General features: G+C 33.8%; 1 protein-coding gene across 1 annotated transcript in view; it reads left to right on the top strand.

The window, feature by feature from the left end:
• SLC4A10 (solute carrier family 4 member 10) overlaps positions 1-27,703 on the top strand; it is a 207,188-nt gene that overhangs the window by 88,025 nt on the left and 91,460 nt on the right. The window contains exons 7-11 of the mRNA XM_039253448.1: positions 9,168-9,259; positions 10,216-10,305; positions 15,278-15,435; positions 18,505-18,592; positions 26,678-26,824. Coding sequence (XP_039109379.1) covers positions 9,168-9,259; positions 10,216-10,305; positions 15,278-15,435; positions 18,505-18,592; positions 26,678-26,824 — 575 coding nt within the window. The remainder of the gene's footprint in view (positions 1-9,167; positions 9,260-10,215; positions 10,306-15,277; positions 15,436-18,504; positions 18,593-26,677; positions 26,825-27,703) is intronic.

Below are 27,703 nucleotides of genomic sequence, written 5' to 3' on the forward strand. Positions count from 1 at the left end.
TTTCAAAGTGCCTCTGAAGTCTAGAACATATTTTATTTGAAAATGTAGTTTTCAGTTGTTGTAGTAGAATGACTTCTTTTATATATGTATATAGTCTGGTTACTAAGCATCAAATTGTAGAAATTTTAACAAAGAATTTAAGTTTCCTGAAATGCTCATGAAGGACTGCAAAAGAAACTTTTATCTAGTAAGAAGTTACCTACTCAAACGCAGTGAACGTTAAACCGAGCATCAGTTGTATCCCAGTCAAAGTCTTAGTCTTTGTCCCACAACCTGAGACGTAATATAAGGCTGGAGTTATGGTTGTTTTAGTTACAATGAATAATGACCATCAATTATTGTTTTCATGGAAAAAAGATATTGATTTCGTGTTGTTCATAGTCAGCAAATTCCATGAGAGGTTATGGTTGGAAACACTAGCCAGTGGCTCTGTGTATATGAAGCCTGATTTCCAGCTCATAGGCTCATTGCTGTCTGTGGTGCTACATCTTCGCTGTCCATGGAGCCGCATTTACTCACTATCTACTCACACCCACAGAGATGACACCAACCACTGTTTTCTAGCAATCAGGACTTACTCTTTGTGGTTTGTGCTTGAGACTGATTTCTCCTTCTTGTGTGTTTTGTTCTCTTCTTGCCTCTATTTGAACCTTCATCATTTACACTAGAAAGTTGCTTAGGAATCTCTAGTTGCATCCATCCTTTACATTAGTGTTGTGAAGGAAAAATAAAGTTATCATGAGGATGATATGAATTTGTTAAACTTTCATCAGTTATAAAAGTTTCCAGCTTTAAAAGACAAAAAAAATTAGCGAAAAGTCATTTCAAATGCTTTACTAGACAGACTCGAATTGCTACAAATGCACTAAAGCATGTATATTACTGTATGGAGTGTTTTATGTCATTTCACTTCTGTCAAAAGCTTTAGTGATGCCTTAACTACAAATGCATGAAAATGAGTTCTAACCTCATTTTGCTTTAAGTGGGGTTTTAAACCAATTTTCCTGCTACTGAATCAAACATATACTTGTAAGAAATGCTTTAATAAGTCACTGAAGATGGTTAGATGTACTATTGTTTCAGAGCATAGAATCAGTTCTTCATGGCAAAATGAGTTTTGAAGTATTTTTATTTGATTTTTAAAATATGCTTCAATAACTGAATATAAGGCATTGTCATTATATAGCAGTCTGTAGTTGTGCCTATACAGGTATCCCCCACTTTCTAAAAGTTCACATTATTCCACTTGACTTTTATGAAAGACTTCCATTAATACCTATTTTCACTAACCAAAAGGAATCCAAAGAGGATTTTGTTTTTATGAAAAAAGCTATTACTGTACTAATGTAGGTCTTCAAAGTGAAGTGGCACAAGGCAAACTTTCAGAAAGTGGGGTATACTCTTCACTTCATGCCACTTTAGCTTATAAAAGGTTTCATACGGACATGCTATGTATGCATAGCAAGGGACACCAGTAGTAAGTTCAGTAAAGCTCTTTATGACATATACCAACTTGTGTTTGTAGATTCACTGAGCAGTTTGAGAATTTATAACTTGCTTTGAATCATAGCACATATTTAAAATATATTCATATTCTAAATCACAATTTGCTTTAAAATATGTCATACATAAAAATGACAAAATGAAGCTTTTATATTCTGAGGCAATCTAAATGTAGTACTTTTATTATGCTTATAATACTAGGGCTTATTTGGGTATGATGATCTTAAAAAAACAGATTTAGATATTTACTAATTTTCACATTGGGTTTATATCTACATGATTCTAAAGACCTTATTAAAATATTTCTGGGAACTAATTCTCTATCAATAAGCACATTTATAAATTCTGCCTTCATTTCATTACTTTTAATAGAGCCCATACTATAAAACATATGTCTATAAGAAGGACATGTGCTTATTTAAAAATTCAAGGCTCATGGGCTGTGAACTGGCCATACTTTGTATTTGAAATTTCACTGGGGATAATGTTTACTATAAAATAATTTTATTGCATTTTGTTCTCAGAGGGAAGAAGGTAATGAATTTACTGGGTGACTAATTTATTGCAATATCATGTAGACCTAGGCACACTACTTGTTACTGCTTTAAACTTCTGGTATACGTGATAGAATTATAGCCTTGAATCACAAGTCCACATATAGACACAAAGGGATACAAAGTTTTCCAAAAGCCTACTTTTTGCCTTACTAAGGCAAATACTTAGTTTTTCTGAAAACTAATACATGAATAGTTCTGAAGTGATTCTGTTACCATCTGTATAATCAGTCTTTATCTAAACACATAGAGATCTTTCTGAGGCACACATTAGGGTAATAAAAACTTGGAAACATTTCTAATAAGATTCATATACCCAATTAAGTATTGTTGTAGGGTATGCTGTCAGAAATGGTTTTCTAAGCCTGGGCTTATAACACCTCCTTGTGACTCTGTTTTGCTTCTTCATACATTTTGCATAATTATGTGTGTTGAGAATTCTGAAAATATGTATAGACTTCACCAGTTTAGAAATAATCTCCTATCCAGAAGTGAAAAAAAGTGTGAAAGACCTTTATTACTAAGGTTCTCAATCTACTTAGGAACTCTAAAAACTGACAAATTCTAGATAAACAAACAAATCGAAATTCATAGCTGTAGATAAAGATTTGACATTATTTCAGCATATACAAAAAGGATTTATTTTTTTTTTGTTCAGTAGTACAGAGAGATGCAAAAGGATTTCAAGAAATCCAAAAGGCTGAAAATAATATTCTTATTATTAAAAAAAATCTCTGCAGCAGGGAATTGCTTGCAAAAAGATCAACTCTTTTCTTTTAAGATTATAGAACAGGAATTAAATGGAATGTGGATTTTCTAGAACCTTGAAAATAGAAATGTTTTCCTTCCCCACCATAGGGATGGAAATAAACCCCTTCTTAGTTAATATACTAAGTTGAAACAGTTGCAATTCCCTCAAAAGGGAGCTGATAGGTATGGAAAGAAGTCTAAAAGAGTCATATTAGATAAGGTTTATGCTGCCTTCATTGACTTTTCCTTGAGCATATTACCTTGGTAGTAATCCCAAGGGTTAATTAAATTTGGATATTTCAGTCTGAGTTTCAAGTGTGGATCTTCCCCATGTCATAGATTTAATTTGCAAGATAGTGGTTTCCAGGCTCCTCTCTTCCCCAAGTCTGCACTATTTTGTTCATAACTTTTTTAGTGATTTGTAGTAATTGTCAGCCTCACCTCTAAATATGTTAGCTTTACTTTCTTGTGTAATTTTTTTCTTGGTGTTTTGCACATTCTCTTAAGGGCCAAGATGCAGGATGCTATGGATCTCCCATGCATTTTAATGCCACCATGCTGTGTTTAACTTTCACTTTTCATTAAGCATCAAAACTGTGAGAATTAAATGTCTGATTCTGATGTTTCAATAAAAAGTGACAGTTACATTTGGCAAAACAACAGCAAAAAATAATAGGAAAATAATATCTTCTTTAACATTAAAACCCCAGAAAAGATATGGGTAGAAAGTACTTGGAATAAATATATCGAGAATATTCAAAGAATTCCTTGAAATGAGAAGGACTTTCAAAAAATAGAAATAAGACTTTTGTGTTAAGTGGTCTAAAGAGTAAATATATCAGTATATGTATTTTTCATTTAGGTCATGCATTCAGTTACGTTTTGAGACATTTGGATTACAAATTTCATATCAAGTATTATTACCCTACTGATAACATTTATATTTTCAAAAATAACTTAAGACTTTGAATTTGCTCAGGTGCAAGCTTTTCTCATTCCACTGTGTTCTAATAATTCTATATTTCTTTTCCTTCATATATCTTTTGTCCCCCCTACTATAAATACTTCCCAGTTGTATCTTTTATTTAGGATCTCAAGGAGTTACAGATCAGAAGGTCTCTGACTTACTCTCAAAACCATAAGTGACTGCAGGACATTTAGATTTGGAATGATGGGGATATGAGTTGATCCTTTAGGCCTGCGTGAATCCCAGCCCTTAAAATAATGTATACATGTCTATGTGAATGATTTTTACTTATGGCTTTTGGAATCAGTTCTATTGCCTTATGATCTCTTCTTTTTACAAATGCTGTCCTTTTTATTTTCATATGTATGATGTTTTGATGTGTTTAGATATTTATATGCTTTCATGTTTTTTAAATGCCATGGTCTCATAAGTAAGATACCAAGAATTTAAAAATGATGTCTCATACTATTCTACCTTTGAAGAAAAAAAACTAGACTCATAATTCTTAGAATTACTTGAGAGAAAACATATTAGAGATTCATGTAGGTGACAGAAGTACACATTGTATAATAAAGGTATTTTCCATTGTTCCAAAAAAAAAAAATCAAGGTGACTCATTGACACCGTGATGGTTCTGTTAAGAGGCTATATCGTTGCTGCTGAGTTTTGAAATATCGAGACTTGATATTAACTAAATATATCTAATATGATGTGTTTAAATTTGTTTTTTCTTATATTACATTAATTATTTTCAGGCATACTAATTTTTCTCCAAGTTTAATTATATGCATACTTTTTATGTTTTTGAAATGTAGCTCACCTAATCAACATTTTCTAAATATTTAGCCTTTCTTTCTTCATGTTTTCTATTCCCATGAATAAATGTATTGTTACACATGTATGTAACTTTGTCATTCATCTTTATATTTCTTTATTTTGCTCTGTCTTGTGTCTGTCTCTAACAGGCTCATCTCATCTCTGTACCTCCCTCATCTCCTACCCTTTGGGTACTCTAAATGCGTTGAAGGTTTCTGAGGTAGTGTAAATCAGCTTGGTCTCTAGGTTAATAGTAATGTACCTTTATGTCTTCATCCCAGTTTCCTTCAATACACATGAGTTTCAGTGGATTAAGCAGTAGCGAATAATGATATACTTGTGCAATGTATTATTCTCCTCTTAATTTGAATTTGGCCAAGTAGAAATGTAAAAGTTGCTGTTTGACAGTAATTACATACATAGTTTATTTAAAGAGGAAGAAAACTGTAGGCAAGGGATTAAATGAATTAATATAATACTTAACAGATATTTTGAGGCTGTATTTTACAGTCGTGTTTCCATTATGATATACTTTAATGATACTAACATTACTTGAAGTTAAAAAAAAATGGTACTTTTAACATAATCTCATGTTCCTTCCCTATAACTTTGTGAAGAGGAAATGACTATGCCAGTCTCACAATGGATGTAATGAAAAATTTATGAAGTAACAGGTAGAAAGGAAGAGCTTTCGTTTTCTAATTAGTAGTTACTTGAACTACTGTTTTCTCCTATGCTTGTCCCACATCTTTTATAATTTTCCTTGGAAAAATACATGGTTTATAATAACTTGTTATCTGCCTGATATATGCTCCCTCATGGAAGTCCAGAGGAAAAACTGAACTCATGACTCAAAAGAAAATCAATTCAAGCAGTTGCTAAAATTAATACTATATACTATACACTATACACTTTAATTAATAAGATGTATGATAAATATTAGAATTTTGATTAAAACGGTGAACTAATTAAATTTCAAAGGCTAGAAAAATAAACATATATAGCATGAATTTAGGTTTCTTACATGTTTATATTGATATAGTCAAGACCATTTCCTAGTCAATACTAATGATGTCCACTCTTCATAAATTTTTGGATAATTTACTCTAGATATAATTAGGTTATGAGTCAATAAATGTCTCTTTTTAAAAAATAGTCATCTTCATGGCTCAAAATTATTTAGATATTATAATAACATGTGATTAAATATGGCAATGACACTTATTTACAGGATACATTAGTGTGAATAGTGATCAGTGGGCAAATTGAAGGTAATATTAAGAAATAGACAAAAACGTGCATGTTCACAAGCATTGTGGCATGTGATTAGAAAAAGTGTCATAAAAATTAGCATTCATAAAGCTTCCACACATATATGTGAGTGCTAATCCTAACTTTATACCATTTTGTCCTGGAGGTAAAAACATTCTGGCAAATTCTTTATTTTTTAGTAAACATATTCACTTTTGGTTGAAGATACAATCCTCCACTTGTAAATTGTCATTCTGTGAATGACTATTGTTTTAAACATCAGAGAGAAAATAAGGAATGCCCTTTCAAAACCTCTGATTTTTCCTATGTAATAGTATTTAAGTTAATAAAAGTTGTGTTGAAATCCAAGTCCTCCCCTTCTTCTAAAAGTCAGTAATTGTTTGAATTAACTAAAGAGATCATTGTTACAAAGATAAAGACTATAGTTATAAATTTTATTTTAATTTAATTTTTGGTCATCCAATAGATTATTATTCATGATTTTAGTTTTATATATATTGAAGTATGCAGAGAGATCTAGATATATAACAAAAATTTAAGTCCCTTCAAGGCTTCTATTGTTTCAAAATAACCCAAAACAAACTCCTCATTTGAATTTTTAAATAACAATATCTATACTTTTTTTTTTGCATCCTGCCAAGTTTTCAGATGCTGCCTTGAAGATAAACATATTCAATGTCTATATTATTTCATTTTAACAAATTAACATACAAATGAAGAAATAAAATTTGTAGTTCTCTTTAAACTTTGTAGGACTGATGATGTGAATAAATATATTTATTACTAATATTTACTATTATTTAACTATTACCTCTGGAATATAAAATATATCAAATTTGTGGTTTATGTTTCTATATCATAGGCTAGTAGTTTCTATGCCTTTTTCCTGTATCAGCATACATTCTGTGTACTTCTCTAGAATCTAGAACTTGAAGAAATTTCCTATCATCATCTACTATGTTTTCTGCTAATTAAATACGGTCCACTAGGTCATTATCCATATCACTTCAAATATTCATAGAAATAGAACTCAAATCTCTTCCTGATTACCACCTTTTTGAGATAATATTTTATAAAATTTTCATTACCTTAGAACAAGAATAGCTCTTGTTCTATAGAACAAGTTCAAGAATAGAACTTTGAATCTCAAAATGTTAATATTTTCGAGAGGAAATACTAGTGCCAATGTTTAAAAGATATCACATGAGCTGGAGGTAATTTATAAAATATTCTGCTTTTAAAGTATATATGTGAAAACATAGGCTATCCAGTTTATTCAGGTATTAAGTTACAGCACACCGTCTATCCCATAAAACCTCTTTGAAGTTGGTAACTTTGAATTGGGTTGACTCTTTTTTGTATGTATTTACTGATTAAATTAAATAATTGTCCCTCTATGTAGTTTTAAACCAAATAAAATTAATTATCACAAAAAAGCTGAAATATGTTTATGTAATTTTTGCATGCCTTGAATTTCACCACTCAATTTTATAGAACATTCAGTAAATTTAGGTTTAAATACATCTAATGTTCTAATTCATGAAAATATGGAGAAATGATGTGAAACTGGTGATTGAAGACATCTGTTAGTTGCACAAATGCATTATGTAAAAGGATTTTTAAGATTACAGTTATTATTTTGAGAATGATAAATGAAATGTCTGCTAATGAAAAGTTCACAGTCATAGCTGCACACGGCAGTTAGAAATGGGAGAACGAAAATAATTGATGCAGCTTCAGTCTGTCATTTCTCTGAAGTTTCCATTTTTCTTGAAATATGATATAATCAGAATGTGCACACATGATCCGAGGTAAATTTACTTTAAAAATTCATTTTTAAAATCTTCACCAAATGTATTATTTTACTTTGTTTAGCAAAAGCAGAGAAATGTTTAAGTTTGGAAGAATCTTAAGTCCATTACTTTCTGGCAAAATAATGATTTTAAAACATAAAAAAAATTGTACCTACTAATAAATGACCACTGCCTGAGAGCCTTAACAGTTCCCAAAACAAAATTATAGTAATATCTGAAAATAAATTACTAGTATTTGAAGTCAAACTAGGTAATTTCTAGGTAACAAAGAATAAGTGGGATTTCAGGAGAGAATTTAAAGAAAAGGTTCTATTTGTATATATACTGGGAGTTTAGAGAAGTTCAGTTAAGCACAGACTCTAGTAAGTGGAGAAGATGAGAGTAAAGGTGAACTTTGAATAAAATTGTAATTTAGGTAGATCCAGAGGTGGGCGAGAGGAGAGAGTACTCCTAAGCCTGAGGAGAATTAGCGCAGTAATTTGGAGTCAGTTTGTTATGGTCATAAATATGGTCAAGGCTTCAAACCTGGGTTGTCATTACTCATTTCACAGCAAAAGTAACAAGTGAAGATGGGGAGAGATTAGGGAAGAAGAAGAGAGATACAAGTGAAATTAAGCAGAGTTTGTTAATTTTTATTATTTGCAGAGTATGGGCAGATTTCAGATAAGTTGTGATTGAAAAAGATGTTTCACATTTAGTGAACAATGGAATTTAATTACGCATTGTCCCATCCCCACCTCTACTGTCCATTTAACCTATGTCATAATCTTCCTAATGGGAAAAGACTACAAAGTAATGAAGTTGCTGGTTAGTGTTAATGGGAAACTAATGCAATACAAGGTTATTGATTTTTTTCTCAAGCAGATCAATATCAGTATGCTTATATAATTGCATAGTAACAAGGATAAAATCATATTCAAAGTGTTAGTACTGTGTAAGTAAAAGGTATTTCTAACTGGACCTCTCATATAAAAATCTCTAAAAGTTATATTCAAATATTCTCATTTTTTAGATGCACTAGAAGTTATAAACAAGCTGTGTTCCTTTAAGATATTTGCCCTTTAAAAAAATCTTTACAGTTAAAATTCTTCAGATTGAGCTTAAATCATAATCGACCTCTATCTTGTCATGTATATATATGTCATATATACTTCTCATTAATTTTTGGATGAAATTTAGAAATCAGTGATGTTTCCAAATCATGATTAGACTTAAGTATTTTGTAGATGATATTCTACATAGAGAATAACTTTTGGTAACAGAGTTTTAATCTAAGAACTGGCTTTCTTTTTCTTGACTGAATTCTCCCATTTCTATCTGTAACTGATAAATAAGAGAATTTGGATTGATATTGATCTATTTATATTGACTTTTCATGCTTACCTCATAAACTCATTAAGAAACCTCTGTTAGCCTACATTCATTTTTCACTCAATCTGTCTAGAATTCTGTAAGTAATTGTTTGTATTCTGTAATAACAATTTCTTTTAGCAGGTCAGGTTGTTTCTCCTCAGTCTGCTCCAGCCTGTGTTGAAAATAAAAATGATGTGAGCAGAGAGAACAGCACTGTTGACTTTAGCAAGGTAAGCTTTTCTCTCTCATTTAAGTAAGTTGCTGAATTATTACTAGACATTACTACCCATTTTAAGAGGTGTTGACTTTCTGCATGTACTGTTTTTGGTTTCTTAGACAAAGCTTGATCTTGTAATAGATGATGTTAGCATTTAAGTTCACACGTAACATTTTGCTTATTCACAAAACCAAATGTGTAAGTTTTATGTGCAGTATTCAGGTTTCAGCCACTTGGTATAATGTATCTCCTGTAGAAAAAAGGATAACTGGACTTCACAGACAGTATCACAGAAGTTTATTGTTGAAAACATTTGCTGGTTATTGTTTATCAAAATCTTTTCCTCTGTGGAAAAACATTATATAAAGCTTCATCGTTGTACTATAGCAAGGCATTAGTGTAGGGAAACACTAGAATATAGTAAGACTGAACAGAATTTTGAATGCAAACGTGGCAAGAACTGACTCTGTTGAGGGATACATCTAAGTAGAGACAATTCAAATGAAATCATTTACTTGAATGTATTCTAAGAAAATAGAATCCATGTGATTTTGGTCTGCAAATTCCTGACATTGTAAATGTTCTATTGTAGGCCATAGCAAACTAACACTTGAACAGGAGAAAGGAGTCACCCTATTGAAAAATAATGACAGTCAACAATTCTCTATCTGAGTGGCTGAAACGATCCTAACCCAGAGTGATTTCTTCCCGCCCCCTCCCCCAAATGCTTAGCCCTGGCATTCACTTCAACAGTGGGAGGAGGTGGGAAAGGGAGGCAGAGCAGAGGAAGTTGCCTGCATCAAGCTTCTGAAGATGAATGGCCATCAGCTCCTTGTTGCTGTTTCAGAATGCCTCTGCCAATGCCTAAGTGGCCTAGGTCTAGTCATGTGCATGTTCTCCCTCTGGTGCCTGGCGGAGTCTCTGTGTGAGGACGGTGTTCCAGCTTAAGTCTGTTAATTATGCGTGCAGGGACTGGGAGGCCAACAAAAGGGACATACTAGTCCCTGTGGGATGAAACAAAGGCATGAAAAAGGACCTCCACACCAGCAAGAGAGAGAGGTGAGGGCACATTCGGGCTCTGTTTCTCCAGTGGTTCAAAGCTCATTTCACCATACGGAGGCATGTGATTCAAATATTAAGCCAGTTCAAATGTATTCCATTTGCCGCTCCAGAAAACACATCTTTTGAAAGCATCACATCTTCATTCATCTGCAAGTTGGAATAAAATTGTCAGAAACTGCCATACATTTAATTTCTGAAATTCCTCATTTGAAACAATATCTTAAAAGCAGTGACATAAAAAGTTGCTTACCTATTTATGTAGGCGCTAACAGTATAACAAGGGCATACTTAACATTCTCAAAAACAATGATAAATCCTTTCAAATAAACTACCTTTTAACTTGTTTAAAGGATATAATCCCTTGACACTAAATTTTATGTCTCCATATCATTTTGCTTTTAGTTCTCTGACCTATCTTTGCAGACTTCACCAATGCTTTATCACATCTGAAAGCAAATGAATACTGTGAACTGGAGACAGTAGTCTTATCTTCAGGTCCCCCAAAGCAATTAGAACTACAGAAGAGAGAAAAAATATATATTCTTTCCTTTAACCCTTTTCTTCCTTGTTGCATTTGCAATCTCTGGCCCATTTCTTCTTTTAACAGGAGAGTGAAATTTTTATAGCCCTATCCTCAGTGCCAACCATCTACATTCCTCAGTGTTTTGTGCAGATCATGGTGCACTGGAAAGAACATAGCTTTTGAGAAAGAACATCAGTTCATGAACTCTAGCATTTATAAGTGATCTGATCTTGGAGAAGTACTCTGAACTTCAGCTTTCTTATTTGTAAAATAAGAATAATAATACCTATTCATAATTTTGTTGTAAAGATTAAATGAGCTAATATATACAGAGAGCCTGGCAGAGTGCTGAGCATATAGTAGATGTTCAGTAAAAAGTGGCTATTATTATTGTTATTATTGTTCTTGTTAGTATTAGTGGATATAGTATCAAAAATAAATACTAAACCAGAATATAATATGTTTTGTTTTCCCCTGGATGTCTAATACCTTGAACAGTGCTTGGGATGTATTTGTTGAATGAATCCTATGAGATTTAATATAATTTAAGCCTTAAGTTCTGGAACTTTTTCCCAAGTAATACTTCTTACCATATAACTGGGGAGGACAAAGTGATAGGGTTGAGGAAAAACACATGTGATACACCCTTATGGAAATACATTTTTGTGCCAGATTTGACAGGTACATGAGTTAAGGTTGTTGTTTTTCTTGTTTTTTTTTGTTTTTTGTTTTTTTTTTAACTCTCATGACTTTAGTTTGGTAGTGAGTTTGTTAAAGCTCGGCTAGTCTCCAGGTTACTGTGTCTATATAAATATTTAAGCTTTAGTGTGTAGATTCTAAATCCCAGTAGAATTTTGAGATGTTAAGGACATGTGACTTGATTCTATATCTTAGTACATTCCATTTACATTAAAAAAATTTTGGGGGGATGTTTACTTTTGAGAGAGAGATAGAGACAGAGCGTGAGCAGGGGAGGTGCAGAGAGAGAGGTAGACACAGAATCCAAAGCAGGCTCGAGGCTCTGTGTGGACAGCACAGAGCCAGATGCAGGGCTCGAACCCATGAACTGAAAGATCATGACCTGAGCTGAATTCAGATACTTAACCAACTAAGCCACTAGGCGCCCATCAATCTATATATTTTTAACCCTTCAATGGATAATAAGCTCATTAAATTTATTAAGGAATGTTTTTGAATATAATAGGAGTTATCAGATTTTTACTTCCCATAATGTTTTTAAAAAACAGATGTGTGAAAATGTTCCATATCTCTTTGTTTTTTAAACTGACATGGAGAAGATGCCTATTTTAGTATTTCTCAGATGTTGGAGGTGTTTCTTTTATTTCAAATGACCCAAAGGGGACTTCATATTATTTTCTATGTAGAGAGAACTTTCCTCTGCATCTATCTTTACTATGTGAAACATTTTACAGTGAGTTAGATTATTAAATCCTTGAACAGCAGAGAACCTTAGAAATCTTCTCATTTAGAAAGTGAGAGAGTAAGAGAGCTGCTCAAGATCACTGGCTGGTTAGTGTCACAACACCATTTCTTCCCCAGAGAATCCCTATTAATTTTCTTGTGCTTTCTATAATGGCCTTAAGACTTAAGCTTTCTCCCTGAAGTCCCATCAGCATTTCCTTGCCATCTCAGCATGCGACTTGTCCAGACACTTCTTTTATTCCACCATGATCTTCTGTCTAACCTTGTTCCCTGGAGATATATCTCTTTCTCACCCACAGCTCAGGTACAAAATGTCCAGAATAAAGCATCTTTCCCTTGTTAGCTTAGCAGAAAGGTCTAGAGAGCCCAGAAGCCTGAGTGTAAATCCATATTCATGAGAGTATAGCTTGATTTCTTCAAGGTCCTATTCAGAGAACAAGAAAAGCCTAGAGTTTCTTTGTGTTCATTCCAAGTGTTTGATTCCACTTGAGGATTGTCTTAGAGACAATTGTTATATTAAAAGGTAGTTTGATTGCCAACTAAGGTTCTTATGAATAGTATATTAGCACAAATACAAAAATATAGGGCTCATCTAGGAGCAATATAATATATAATTGTATAATGTAATAATATAATTAGATAATGTGTTATATAATCTCTTACCCCTAAATATATGACTACTCTAAGAATAATAGAATGTATTCAGTATAATAAAATGGCTACTCCAGATATATATTATTTAACTATAACTTATTACATTTTCAATCAAAAGCTAAATTTGCTAAACCTCAAATTAAATTCTGTATATTTTAATGTTTTTTTCTAAATAAAAGATATAAATCAACGACATATTAGGTATTATGTAATACAAAAATAATTTAAATGCTAGGGCCATATATTTCCTTTTGTAAAATTAGACTATTTTAGCACACTATGTACTCCTTAATTTAATTAAAGTGGATCTTAAGGCATTTTATTTGTATGATTACCACCAGTCTGAGGCACGGACTTCAGTAGTTAAGCCTATGGCATTTGCCAAACAATAAATGAGTTTATAGAAAGTTTTTGGGTGGAATTTAAATTTCTCATTAAAGTTATGACAGGTATTATCAATACAATTCATATTTATCAATTATAGATTTTCTTAAAAAGCTATTTTCTCATTTTAAATTTTGTTCCAGAATATTAACATTGTGTAATTGTTATTTCCATTGGGAGAAAAAAAACTTAGTTGTTTACATGTTAGGCTCTAAAAGACTTATAAAGATGAAGATATACTATATTTTCCTCACAGGGCTAATAGTGCATTTTATTCTCTTCTTCAAAATGTATGCATTATCATAAAATTGTAAAGCATTACTAATTCAAAGCATTTTCAATGTGTGCATTTCTTCTAGCTAGACAAATAAATACAAAAATATGATAATAGTTCCCATGAAATTTAACCTTCCATTATTAAGATAAATAAATACTTTGTAAAAGGAAAATATTTACCATATGATATCCCAATGTATGTTTTATGAGTTTACAGATTTATATTTGGAAGTATATTTGTAGTTTGAAAATTTTGGAATTTATAATACTTGTCATAATTTTTATAGGCAGTTTTGCTCTGTTAAGTTATTTTTCTTTTTCTTTAAAATAGAACATTGGTTCTATTTACTATTTTTAGTAGAGTACTGAAGATTGTTTTTATGTTTAATCCTTGTGATAAAATGTGGATGTCACATAATAGGATTTCTGTTTTATGACACCCATATCTTACAGAAAAATTAAGTAGTTATAAACCTTCCAAATAGTTACGCTGAGGTCTTGATTTCTGAAAGCAACATATTAAATGTAGTCACTGCAATCTGGCTATGGACTTCCTAAGGTCCCCACCCAAAATTTAACTTTATAAATTGTAAACTTCTTGGAAAAAATCTTTTAAAATCATTAGGTTTTCAAAAGAAAACTATCTTAGCCTCACCTGTATTTGCCAGAGCTCTTTTCTCTCTTGCACCTATTCAGACTGTGATCTTGGGCCCTCATTTCATTCGCATGAGAGCATAACCAGTTACTGTAGCAGATAAACTTTTACTCTCCCTATAGAAAGGTATCCATAAAAAGCAACTCAAATGAATTAGAAATAAGAAATAGGCCTGTGAAACTGACTTTAAAGTCATTGCTTAGTTTTCACTGAGGCCCTGTGCATTAAAAATTGATATTTACTTTTAACACTATTTTACAATCATTTTTCAGCCTTCGCCTTTTAAGCATATCTTCTTGTAAACGGTTGCTTTTGTTTTGTGTGCATTCATTTCAAACACAGACATCTCATATCAGAAATTCAACTATGCCTATTCAGCAACTTCAAATGTTAATACAGTATTTTTCTTTACTTTGCTATATTTAAATCCTAATTTCTGATGAGAAATTAAAATTGAAGTATTGTCAAGCCAAGTATAGAATATGAAGGATACAGAAAAACTGGAAGAAAGATGAAGACTAAAATCATAAATTGTAAGGAGAAACATGATTATATTTCTTTTGAAATAAGCATATTTTGAGCATTATATTTCTTTGAAATAAGCATATTTTGAGTATTAATTAATTGAAATATTTTGTGCACAAAATTACGTTAATGTAATATAAAAATATTTAAGCCTCCCCGCAAATATTAATTAAATGATTAAAATATATTCATCTAATTGATCACATATGCTTTTCTCCCTGAAAATTTCAAGATTGCTGATGCTGAAGAAGTTTCTTTTAAAAACATTGCAAAGAGAAACTAGAGTATTCAGCTTATATATGAGAACTTCAAAAAATGCACAAGAAAAAATTATTATTTTTAAAGGGCAAATGAGATGTTTAACTATTTTAAAACTTAATTTACATGCTATTTCTATAAGTTATATTTATTTCACTTATATTTATTGATGGGTTACCACATATGAAACACTGCTGGGATATGACTTAGCAAATGTTGGTTTATCTTATTTTACTCTGTGATGCTCTCAGGTTGATCTGCATTTTATGAAAAAGATTCCTCCAGGTGCTGAAGCTTCAAACATCTTAGTTGGGGAATTGGAGTTCTTGGATCGAACTGTGGTTGCGTTTGTAAGGTTGTCTCCTGCCGTATTGCTTCAAGGGCTGGCTGAAGTCCCAATTCCAACCAGGTAAAAAGTATAAGAGCATCTTTTGCATTTTTCTTAGTAAATTTTTTTAGTAAAATAAAAAAATGCCCAAAACCAAAACAGGAAAACCGGGAGTAAATATAATTTCCTTTGGAAGTTCTTCTAGAAATGAATGTGTAATGCACAAAATTGTTCCTTCTTGTTTGTGGAAGAGGAGGGACATACTTTAAAAATTATTCTGTCCTCTCCTCCTTTTCTCAAAGTCCAGTGTTTTCTGTTAGGCATGCTCCTCATCTCTGAATACCCTGGTCTCTATCACCATACAAATCCTTTCTTGCAATGTTGCTAAAAAGGATGAAGTGTTGGGCTTTCCTCAAAGATTGCATTGTGGCTAAAGATGGATTTTGGTCTAAAGAGGGATCCTGTATATGAGTGTGGTCAGACTCGAAAAGGTAAAAGTTTCATAGCCTATGATTGAATGAGTAGGCTTTTCAAATACATGCTAGTGTCATCATTATGAGAGGCCCTGCTCTAATGTACTGTCTCTGTCCATCCCAGGCGTGTTATGTTTCCCATACATAGAGTCTGAAGAATCCTTGGTGGTAGCATCATGGTACTGTGGTTGAATTCAAACCAAAAGTACAAATTTAATTTGATTACCTAAACATACTTTTCATTCAGCTATACATAGAAACTAACAACTTAGAGTTAATACAAACTGAGTTACACTGTTTATAATTCACCTCTAAATTTTATAGATAAAATATATGCCCATGGGCAAAATTGTGAAAAAAAAAATACTGACTTCAGCATGTTAGGTTCCTAGCAATTCATTCAGGGGCCTTGTTTTCTTCCCTTTTCCCTCCATTAAATGGGATTCCTATATATAGACAGCCATTTGCTCCACTTGCATTCACATCGCAAAACATACTTAGGGAGGGCGCCATTCTCCCCATGACTGGTGCCCTCTGATTGATGCAGCTGTTCCAGATGCTGTTAGTATGCCTCCACTTCCAAACACTGAATGCCTCAGCTACTTTAAAAATGATGAAAAGTTCAGGTTCTAGGTTTGTATAACATGTTTCTTCCATGGACCTTTGACCTTGACTAAAAACATAGCATATTATATCACTCTGTGCTTTGATTATGGAGAAGATATTCCAAAAACGTGGACTAGTTTGCCCAGGAGAGGCCTCATTTCATAAGAGCTCAGCAGAGGGAAGAGGGATCTGGTGATCAAAAACCCATCCCCAAATCTGTGACAGGAACAGATTGGAGGCAGGAAGCTGGTTACCATTCAGGTTGCAGGAAGAAGTATCTATTCATGCTGTTGGATGGCTATCGAGACTTCCGATACATGCCGACTTTCATTAAAAAGAGGGAAGATGACTGGAGCACATTAAAGTGGCATCTGACTGATTAGACTGCATTTTTTCTATATACAACTTGCAATCTATTCAGAGTTGCTGGGAATTTGGACTTCAGATGTAAGATGTCAGACTTACTAATTGTAGAAGTATTATTTTAGTAGTTTAAAGTTCCTTTTCAGTCCTCCAAGCAGTGCATTCTTGTTCCACCATTTAGGAAAGTGTCTGATGAAATTCTGCGTCAATGATGGCTATTTATGACAATGATAGTTCCTGTATTTCAAAGGAGAGAAAAGAAAAATTCCCAGGAGTAGAGAAAAGCCTTAATGGGGTTATATACTCTCACTTTGAAAACTGTCAAGGTTTAGGTGACCTCATTTCATACTGACATAGCAAAATATGTGTAGAGAACAATGGAGGAAAAATTAGGGGCACAGTAGAGCCACTGTGTAAGGGAGAGATTAAAAAGACTAGACTATTTAGTTTGTGAAGGTGAAAAATGGAAGAAGATTAGTTAGACAAGTAGAATAAAGAAAGCTGTTCAAGGTTCCTAATTATTCTTTCTTAGGAGGACAAAAGGGCACACCATGAATATAATAGCACACATAGTAAAAATGTCAAAAAATAATTTTTTAGGACTTTATAAATAGCCCAAGTAGAAACTTGAAAAACAGCAAGATGTACATAAGTTATAAAATTTCTTAGAAGTATTATAGTTGATAAAGCATCTGACACCACATTAAGCTGGCCCTCTTTTAAATGTGCAGTAGACATTTCTGTATAGTAGAAATTGACTTGGGTTCAGGTTAAAACTAATACAAACAATTAATGTCAGACTCTCTAAGACTGTGTAATACATGCTTCATGTAAAAACATGTACAGTCTCTAAAGTTTATAATTAAATGAAAGGTAGGAGTGTAGTATCTGGTTCTGTATACCTTATAAAGCTATTAGTCTTCACACATAAGAACATAAACCATTTAACAAACTAATACCACTGAATGTTGCAGAATATAGGGCATTTAAAATTTTTCGCAATTTCCCTGCAGCATTGACCTTTTTCAGAGACAAGGCAATAACCAGTCCTCCAAAGCTAGAGCATGTATTGATTTCTTCAAAAATTCCAGTTGTGATGAGTTTGCTAGACTTTCAGTATAATTTAGATGAACTATCACAATGTAGCTAGTATTTTTATTCCTCCATAATTGGAATTAACAGATCATTAACTCCCTGTTTCTTCTGCCTAATTTATCTTTGATTCCTGACAGTAATTTTTTATTTAATGTGAATTGTACATAGACCTACTGTTTTTTGACCGTGTTCTTTGTTTATACTATTGTTACCTTTTTCCTCTTTACTCCATTCTACAATTTGCAAATTAGTGAGTTCTCTTCATTATAATTCAGAAAATTTAATCATATTTTACTTTTCTCACCTTCCTCCTCTAACGATTATAGAATCCTTAAAATTCTCAATATCATGTAGGCTCTAAGGGTAACTATATGGGAAAATCCTGAGATCAAAATAACCATGGATTCCCATTGCTCAGGGATCTTAAGCATAAGAGTCAATCATCATAAAATGTTTCCTAACAATAATAAACTGGGAAAAACTATGTCAAGTGTTTTACATCAAATTCTCCATCTTAAATTAGTCCTTTGAGCTGAGTGATTCTGTAACTACTAAAGTTATTTTTTATATTTCTACCTTGAAACTTTTTTGTTTTTTTTCTTCTTAATTACAGATTTTTGTTCATTCTTCTGGGACCCCTGGGAAAGGGTCAACAGTACCATGAGATTGGCAGATCAATTGCAACCCTAATGACAGATGAGGTATTTATTCAAGTTCGTTGGGAACATTTTCCCCACTAGGTACACTTAACTTTTGGAGTTCCTGTATTCATGACTATTTGTTGTGAATCAGATTTCTCTCTATTAAATCCCTCTTCCTCTATGTTTCAAGTATAAAATTTCCTTTGGAAAAATTTGTTTGAAAGGGATAATAAATTCACACATGCGAATATGCCTTAAAATCTCATACTCTAGAGAAAATTCTTTATTTAGTGACATTTAAAAGGTATTTCTTAATATTCCCCTTATAGTGTATGTCCTGCTAAAATGAGTGCCATTGTTGATATCATTACAAATCTTGTTTTGGGCAAAATAATTCTAGGACTTCAAGAAAAAACAATGGCAGTGTATCTGAATAGTATATATGACACCAAAAGCTATGCGACAACTATCAACTCTCTTTACAGTTTTGGCTGAATGCTCTTAACCTGAGAGTCTTTGAACCATTAGAGGAGCTACAGATGGATTTCAAGGGGGCTGTGATCTCTATTATACAGCACACAAATTTTGTATGTACTTTTTTTGGGCTGGAAAATGCTTTTAGCAGCTTCTCAAAGAGGTATATGTCTCCAAAATGTATGATCATAAAAATAAGAACATAAGTACTAACATATAACTGGTTTCTTGTATCTCCAACACCTTATGGAAATCTATTATTTATTGTTTTTTGTTGTTAAAGAAGACCAGGTACAAAAGACCACAGAAGGGCCATCCATTCAAAATTCAGTAGTAAATAATAAACAAGTTATACATTTTCTAGAATCTCACCTAAAGAATTTAATGTATTTATTGAAATACATAGCTTTGGATTGAAAATTAAAAAAAAAAAAACAAGTTAGTATTCTTATATAATTTTTCCTTAGGCTTATGAAATCTGAAAATTTGAACTTTGGGGTTTGATATAAATTCTATTACTTATGTCCAAGTTATGTTTTATGATTTTGTATGGATCTGTTATGGATATTTACACATAGGAGACCAAAAGCTAGAAGAAAACATGTTTTTCATCAGTTTGAAAATCATCTTAATGAATATATTTGTTTCCTATGGTTGCCATAAAAAATTACCACCAGCCAGGTGATTAAGACAGAAATAATTTATTTTCTCACATTTTGAGGAGCTAGAAGTGTGAAGTCAAGGCATTAGAAGGGCCACACTCTCTCTGAAGGCTCTAGGGGAGAATATTTCCTTGTCTCTCCAGCTTCTGGTGGCTCCTGGCATTTCTTGTCTTGTGACAGCAAAATTCCAGTCTTCACCTCCATCTTCTAGGGCAATTTGTAACTCTCTCAGCAGTGGAATAGAGAAGCAGAAACTCAGCCAGGAAGTTACTATAGAAGACAAGAGAGTAATTATAAAGGGCATGTTAATTATAATAGCACATTAATTGAATATCAAAAAATGTTTAAATGTTTCCTCTTTTACAAGAGAAAGAATTTTTTTGTTCAAAACATGGGTAGATAAGTTGTTCTACTTATCTAATTGCTTTGAAGTCAATGGATAATTACACTCATTAAGAACAAAATTTAGTATGTTGATTCATAAAGTTTGTTAAGGAACTGGTGAATCAGATTACAATATCAAACTATAAATTCTGTGACAGAAGTTTCCATTTACTATTCATTTTTGTGCCCTGATGAGACATGATTTTGTCATGTGCTCAAAGAAGTGTTTTGTTCATGGTTTGTTTTTCTCCTCTCCATACTGGAAACTTCTTGTACGTAGTCTGTCTTTTCCTTTTGTATCTTTAGACTTAGCATAATGTCTGGTCCTCAGTCAGGGTTTAATAATATTTTTAATGAGTTAACGACTGAATGTGCTAACAATACCTGATCTCGAATCAATTCAGTAATCTATTTTGTTCCTTTTTGTTAAGCATTACTAAAGATAAATCATATGATTTTACTTATTGGCACTACTACCATTGTATTAATCCCTTTCCATTCTTAAACATTATTAAGCACACCAAAGAGCTTTTGTTTATATAAATAGCACACTGATATTTATCAAAATAAAAATTAAAACTGAGAATTAAAATTTTTTTAATGTTTTATTTGAGAGAGAGAGAAAGAGAGAGATGTGTGAGCTAGGGGAGGGTCAGAGAGAAAGGGAAATACAGAATCTGAAGATAGGCTCCAGGCTCTGAGCTAGCTGTCAGCACAGAGCCTAATGCGGGGCTCGAACCCACGAATTGTGAGATCATGACCTGAGCCGAAGTCAGACGCTTAACTGACTGAGCCACCCAGGCACCGAATACTGAGAATTTTTAAAAATCTGTATTTATGAAATTTATTTTAAAATGATAATAAAATCAATATATTAACATATATTTAAAACGTAGTTTTATGATGATGAAAGGAAAAACAAAAACAAAAAATTACTAAGAATGACATCATTTTTCTTGTTCTTGGTTTTTGAGCCAACAATTTTTTCTCTTACCCAGATTTTAAATCAATACTGACTTTCTGTCCAATCAGAGACCAAGCCCAAATATAGTAGCTATTTAAGAAATACATATTAAATACATGTCCAGGTTTTCTCCATCCTTAAAATGAAATGCCTTACTGCTTCACATAGCATCTACCATTGAAGAACTGTTGACTGAATCTGAATCTCACTCAGCTTTGAAGGAGTAGTGTCTACTTCATTCTCAATATCTTGGCTTCATTCATCTCAATAAGTTACAGTCTGATGTTTGTCACCACCACTGTACTAAAACTGCTTTCAGTAAGGTCCTTATTTACCAAGTATACTATTCCATGTTCTGTACTCATGTCACTTGATCTCCTATTGGCATTTGACATTGTTGAACACCTGTTCTTTCTTTTTGTTTTTTTCTTTCATGAAGAACAACTAAAATTATTTGTTTTGAGACTATAACTATGAAATATGAACTATGGCTTAAATACATTCTTTTATGTTTAATGAGTTTTATACTTTATCTCTCATATACAAGTTTTTAATATACTTGAATTGATTTTTATATGGGAGATGGGTAAAGATCCAATTTCATTTTTATATAATCACTTGGCTTAGTACCATTTATTGGTTAGTCCATCATTTCCTCTGCCCATCACTACTTAAATTATAGGATCTTTACTACAATGAGTCTTGGTCTCTATTAGGTCATATGCCTTCTTCACTTTGTTCTTTATTAATTCAATAAATATTTATTGAATGTGAACTATTTATCAGGCACTTTTGCAGTTGCTGGGGATATATGAGTGAACAAAATAGACAAGGCCTTTTCTTTCATCAAGCTAATAGTCTATTGGAAAGACAGACTAACACATAAAAGTGAAATATATGATATGTGGTGATAAGTGCTATGGAGGAAACTACCAAATAAGGAAGACAGGCATTGGATGGGGACAATTGCAAGTTAAAATCAGGAGCCTAAAAGAGGAGAAGGAACAAGCTTTTCAGATATTTGAGGGACTATTTTCCAAACAAAAGAATAAATAAGGGAAAATGCTTTGAGTCAGGAGCATGCCAGGAATATCTGAGGAACAGCAAAGAGGACAACATGGCTGGGCAGGAGGAAGAAAGGGAGAGTGCAGTAGGCAATGAGGTCAAAGAGACAATGGGCCCCTATGCAGGGTATTTGCAGACCACATAAGGACTTTGAGTTGGGATGCAAATGAAAGATTTTGAATAAAGATATGATATGATTTTTCTCACATCTTAAAAGCATCACTTGGCTTGTGGAGGAGCAAAGGAGAAAGCAGAGAGACCACTTAAGAGGCATTGCAACAATTTGGGCAAGCAGTGGTGGTGAAAGAAAAATCAATGCAATTCCAATCAGAATCCCGACAGGATTTATCAAGGAGCTTGATAAGCTTATTCTAAGAAAAATATAGAAGAACAAAGGCCCAGAAATAGTAAAAGCAGACTTGAAACAAACATTTACTGAGGTTTCTTCCCAATTCACTGATGCTTTTTCCTCAGCCTCTTTTTCTATATCCTTCCTTCTTCCCACCCACTGCATCAATGGGAACTTTGCTCCTTAATTATGGTTCCTACATTATCAGTTTCTCCCTCCTTATTATATCATTTCTATCCCCTTACAAAGATGGTGTACACTCTCCTATATTTTAGAAAGAAGAGAAAGAAATAAAGAGAGGAAGAGAGGCATGGGGGAGGAAAAAAGTAAAGAAGAAAGAAGGAAAGAGTACTTCCTTACTGTGTGATCTTGAGCAAGTTAACCTCCACTCTTTCTGCCTCAGTTTTCTCATCTTCAAACTGGGAATGACAATAATTGTAAATATTTCATGTTCTTACTGTGATGAATATATATTTATTGCCTATTACATATTGGAGATAATGTGGTAGAAGTTAAAGCTTTGGGCACTGGCCTCATGGAACAGCCTGAAGTCATCCTTTTTTTTTTTTTTTTTTAATATTTTAATTTATTTCTAGGAGAGAGAGAGACAGCGCAAGCAGGGGAGGGTCAGAGAGAGAGGGAGACACAGACTCTGAAACAGGCTCCAGGCTCCGAGCTGGCAGTCAGCACAGAGCCCAACGCGGGGCTCGAACCCACGAACTGCGAGATCATGACCTAAGCGAAAGTCGGACGCTTAACCGACTAAGCCACCCAGGTGCCCCAGCCTGAAGTCATCCTTGACTTCTCTTTCACACTCAAGTCCAATCTATCAGTAAATCTTCCTGGCTCTACTTTCACAATATGTCCAGAATCCTACTACTTCTGACTTTCTGAACTGCGATCACCTGGTTTTTACCCCTATCACCTGGCCCGTGCCACCATTTATTATTCTGTTATTGCAACAGAACTTCTACTTGCTCTCTGCCCTTGCATACTTCATTCTGTTGTTGACACAGAGCTAGGCTTGAGCTAGGCTTCTGCTCAAGGCCCTCTAATAGCTTCTTATCTCATTCAGAGTAAAAGGCAAAATGCTTATGATGATCTACAAAATCCTACAGGATGACTTTCTGCCCTTCTGACCTTTCCTTCTAGCTCATTCCTTCCCAGGATTTAGCCTCTTACCTACTTTTCAAGTATGACATGCATGCTCTCACCCAAGAATCTTTGCACTGGCTGTACCCTCTGCCTGGAGAGCTCTTGATTCCAATAACGTGGTTTTTGCTGAAATATCTCATTGAAGTCTTCCTTAATCACCCTATTTAATATCACAGCATCCCCTAGTCATACCCTTATTCTTCTTCCTGCCTCATTTTTCTGCACTGGACTTTACACCTTCCAATAAAATATATACTCCTTATATTGCTTATTCATCTCTCCCCTCCCATTGGAATATAAGCTCCATGAGGGGATGGATAACCGATTTTTGTTGGTTTTATTCACTGCTGTATCCTTAGCATATAAATAGTTTGACAAATATTAAATGAATGTTTAGAGCTCATGTTTTAGCAGGAAAAATAAGCATTAAAGAATGAATTATATAATTAACAATTAATTGTAATAAATATAATTGCAGTGAAAACTATCAAAAAAAAAGGATAAGGAGTTCGGAGTGTATTAACAGGATGTCTAATCTTATTTGAAAGAGGATCAGGGAAAGCTTCTCTTAAAAGTCAGATGTGGGGCGCCTTGGTGGCTTAGTCGGTTAAGCGTCCGACTTTCGCTTAGGTCATGACCTCGCGGTTCATGGGTTTGAGCCCTGCGTCGGGCTCTGTGCTGACTGCCAGCTCAGAGCCTGAAGCCTGTTTCAGAGTCTGTGGCTCCCTCTCTCTCTGACCCTCCCCTGCTCACGCTGTCTCTCTCTCTCCTTCTCCTAGAAATAAATAAAAATATTAAAAAAAAAAAAAAAGTCAAATGTATGTTGAAATCAGAATGTAAGGTTAGCTAAACAAAGAGAAGGGAGAAGAGACCTTTAAAGTAATTAAGCTATTGGGGAAATCGGTGATAGGAAATCAATAGTAAAGAATGTTTTTTAAAAAATATTTTTATTTATTTCTAGGAGGGAGAGAGAGAGACAGCGTGAGCTGGAGAGGGTCAGAGAGAGAGGGAGATACAGACTCAGAAATAGGCTCCAGGCTCCGAGCTGGCAGTCAGCACAGAGCCCGACGCAGGGCTTGAACCCACGAACCGCGAGATCATGACCTAAGCGAAAGTCGGACTTTCGCTTAACCAACTAAGCCACCCAGGCGCCCCGTAAAGAATGTTTTTAATTTAAAATCAAACAAGTTGTGGTATCTGAGGGGTTTTAAGATAATAGGAAATCAGCTGTCCTGGATAAATTTGGAAATTCATATATCTAAAGCAGGTATAGGAGCATGTGATCCCTAGAAGCAATTAAAAAATGTTTGTTTATTTTTGAAGGAGAGAGAGACAGAGTGTGAGTAGGGGAGGGACAGAGAGAGGGGGAGACACAGAATCTGAGCAAACTCCAGACTCCGAGCTGTCAGCACAGAGCCTAATGTGGAGCTCGAACCCACAAACTGATGAGATCATGACCTGAGCCAAAGTCGGAGGCTCAACCGACTGAGCCACCCAGGTGCCCTGAATCAATTTTTTTAAATTAAAAGGTCAAATCAAGAAAGATTTCAAGAGAGTTGCTACTAGAAGAGGAAGAGTAAAGTAGCTAAATTCTTGCTGGGATTAAGAACATTTGCAATTATTAAATGTTCAGATCAGGTCTGATGGTCATATAAAACTCTTTAGAAAAGGAGAGAGATTCTGAGCTATACACTCTGGCTTGTGGCAGGGAAATCAGCGTTGTCAATATTTTAAAAACTATCTTTACTGAAATACAACTAAACCATTAATATACCTTTGGTGTCTTCAAATTATCCCAAGCCAAGACTATATGTTTATCATACCAATGATCTTTTGTGAAAAGTAAAGAAAAAGCCTTTGAAAATAATCATGATCTCTTCTTTAGCAGTTTAGATCGAGCACCAAACCAGAAACTAAAACAAATTGTCTAAAAGTAGAATAGAATATTTGAAAGCACACTTTCCCTGGAGATTTTAGAAAAGGTGGTCAGTGTAATATGTAGCTCAGCTTAAGAATAATTTAGTGATCCCAAGCCTCAAATATCTGTTCTGTTTCATATTATATAAAGTACAAAAAGTATCAGAAATATTTATAATTATGTTTAATATAGATTAAATTTTCCCATGTATCTTTATTTTTACTTTACTCATTACTTAAGTATCTCATTCGTCTCCGTGTTACACTGCAGGAATAACCACCTACAATCTCAATGGTTTAAAATAATGAGGATTTATTTCTATCATGGCCCATGTCTATCCTAAATTAGCATCTGATTATCATCACTCAGGCCCCCAGGCCCATAGAAGCTCCATGTAATCCTGCTTTTTCTCAGTCACTACAGCCGACAAAAGGCAATGGGTTAACTTACATAATTATTGGCCTAACGGCCATCTGAAAGTGTCATATCTGCATCTAAATGGGACACACCTATCCCACTATCAAAGAAGGCAAGGAATGACACCTTGCCCTATGTCTAAAAGAACTGTGATGTCTGTCAATAGCATAAATGACTACCACAGCGTGTGTGTGTGTGTGTGTGTGTGTGTAAATATAACTCATTTTGAATGGAAATATGTCTGTTACACTGGATAGATGATATGCTATATATCCAGAAAACACTAATTTATAACTTTATTATTATTTAAAAATTAAAACAATATAACCTTTTAAATTAGTTTATATGTTCCAGGTTATAAGTATTGCTAAAATTTGCAATATATTCTAGAAATCTGATCTATTTTTAAGCAAGGGCTTCTTTCTGAAAGTTTGATTTCAACACATAAATAGCCTTTGCCAAGCTTGAATCCTTAATTCTAATTGAATAAGATTCCTTTCATACTCCTTTCTCTTTTTCTTTTGTTTCAGAAGTTTCAGCATTCATTCTTGCACTCTAAGAAAAATCTATATCCGTGTGCATTGGTAGAATAAATTATTATAGTTTAAAATAAAAACTTCTTTAGTTAGAGCTGCCTAGTTCTTCAAATTGTTATAATCACATGCAAGATAACTGGGAAATGAAAACTCTGAACACGTTAAGATTTTATGATTACTTTTTATCTTTTACTTATTATTTTTATCTCTTCCTCCTGTAGGTATTTCATGATGTTGCTTACAAAGCTAAAGATCGCAATGACTTGGTGTCAGGAATCGATGAATTTCTGGATCAGGTTACTGTTCTCCCTCCTGGAGAATGGGATCCAAGCATTCGTATAGAACCTCCCAAAAATGTTCCTTCCCAGGTATGTATATTTGAAAATACTCTTCAAAATCCCATCATTTTGTTATCTTTTAAATACATGTACTAAAAAAAGTATAACTTATTGAAAAGACTCAAAATGATTTAAATTATGTGTTATTGTGATTTGTAATAACAAATATAATATTTGGTGTTCATTTCCTTTTGTGGCATGGAGCTCCTAAACTCCTTCAAATTTCCTAAGTGAGGAGCAACATGTTAATGGGGTGGCTTTGGGAACTCACCACAGGATGGGCTGGTGGCCCATGGAGCCAACTGTGTGATTAGAGGGTTGGAGCTTTCTGTCCTACCCTTCCACCTCCAGGAAGTAGAAGGGGCTGGAGATTGCATTCAATCCCCAATGACCAATGTTTTAATCAATCATGCCTGTGTAATGAAGCCTCCATGAACCCAAAACGACAGGGGACAAAGAGCTTCCAGGTTGGTGAACATGTGGAGACTGGGGAGAGTAGCATGGCTGGAGAGGGCATGGAAGCTTCTCACCCTTTCTCCGTATCTTGCCCTGTGCATCTCTTCTACCTGGCTGTGTTCCTGAGTTATATCCTTTTATAATTAACCAGTGATCTGTAAGCAAAATATTTCCCTGAGTTCTGTAAACTGCTCTAGCAAATTAATTGAACCTGAGGAGTGGGTCATGGGAACCTTTGATTTATAGCCACTCAGAGGCTCAGGTGGCAACTTCGGGGTGAGACAGGGGCAATCTTGCAGGTACAAACCCTTAACCATGGAATCTGATGCTGTCTCCCATTAACTAGTGTCAGAGTTGAGTTGGATTGTAGGACACCCAGCTAGTATCTGTAGCATTACTTGTTGGTAGGGGGAACTCCCTGATCTTCACACATTGGAATGGTACCAGAACCTC

Source organism: Hyaena hyaena, unplaced genomic scaffold (assembly GCF_003009895.1).
Source record: "Hyaena hyaena isolate Hyena2069 unplaced genomic scaffold, ASM300989v1 scaffold_450, whole genome shotgun sequence".
Classification (NCBI taxonomy): Eukaryota; Metazoa; Chordata; class Mammalia; order Carnivora; family Hyaenidae; genus Hyaena; species Hyaena hyaena.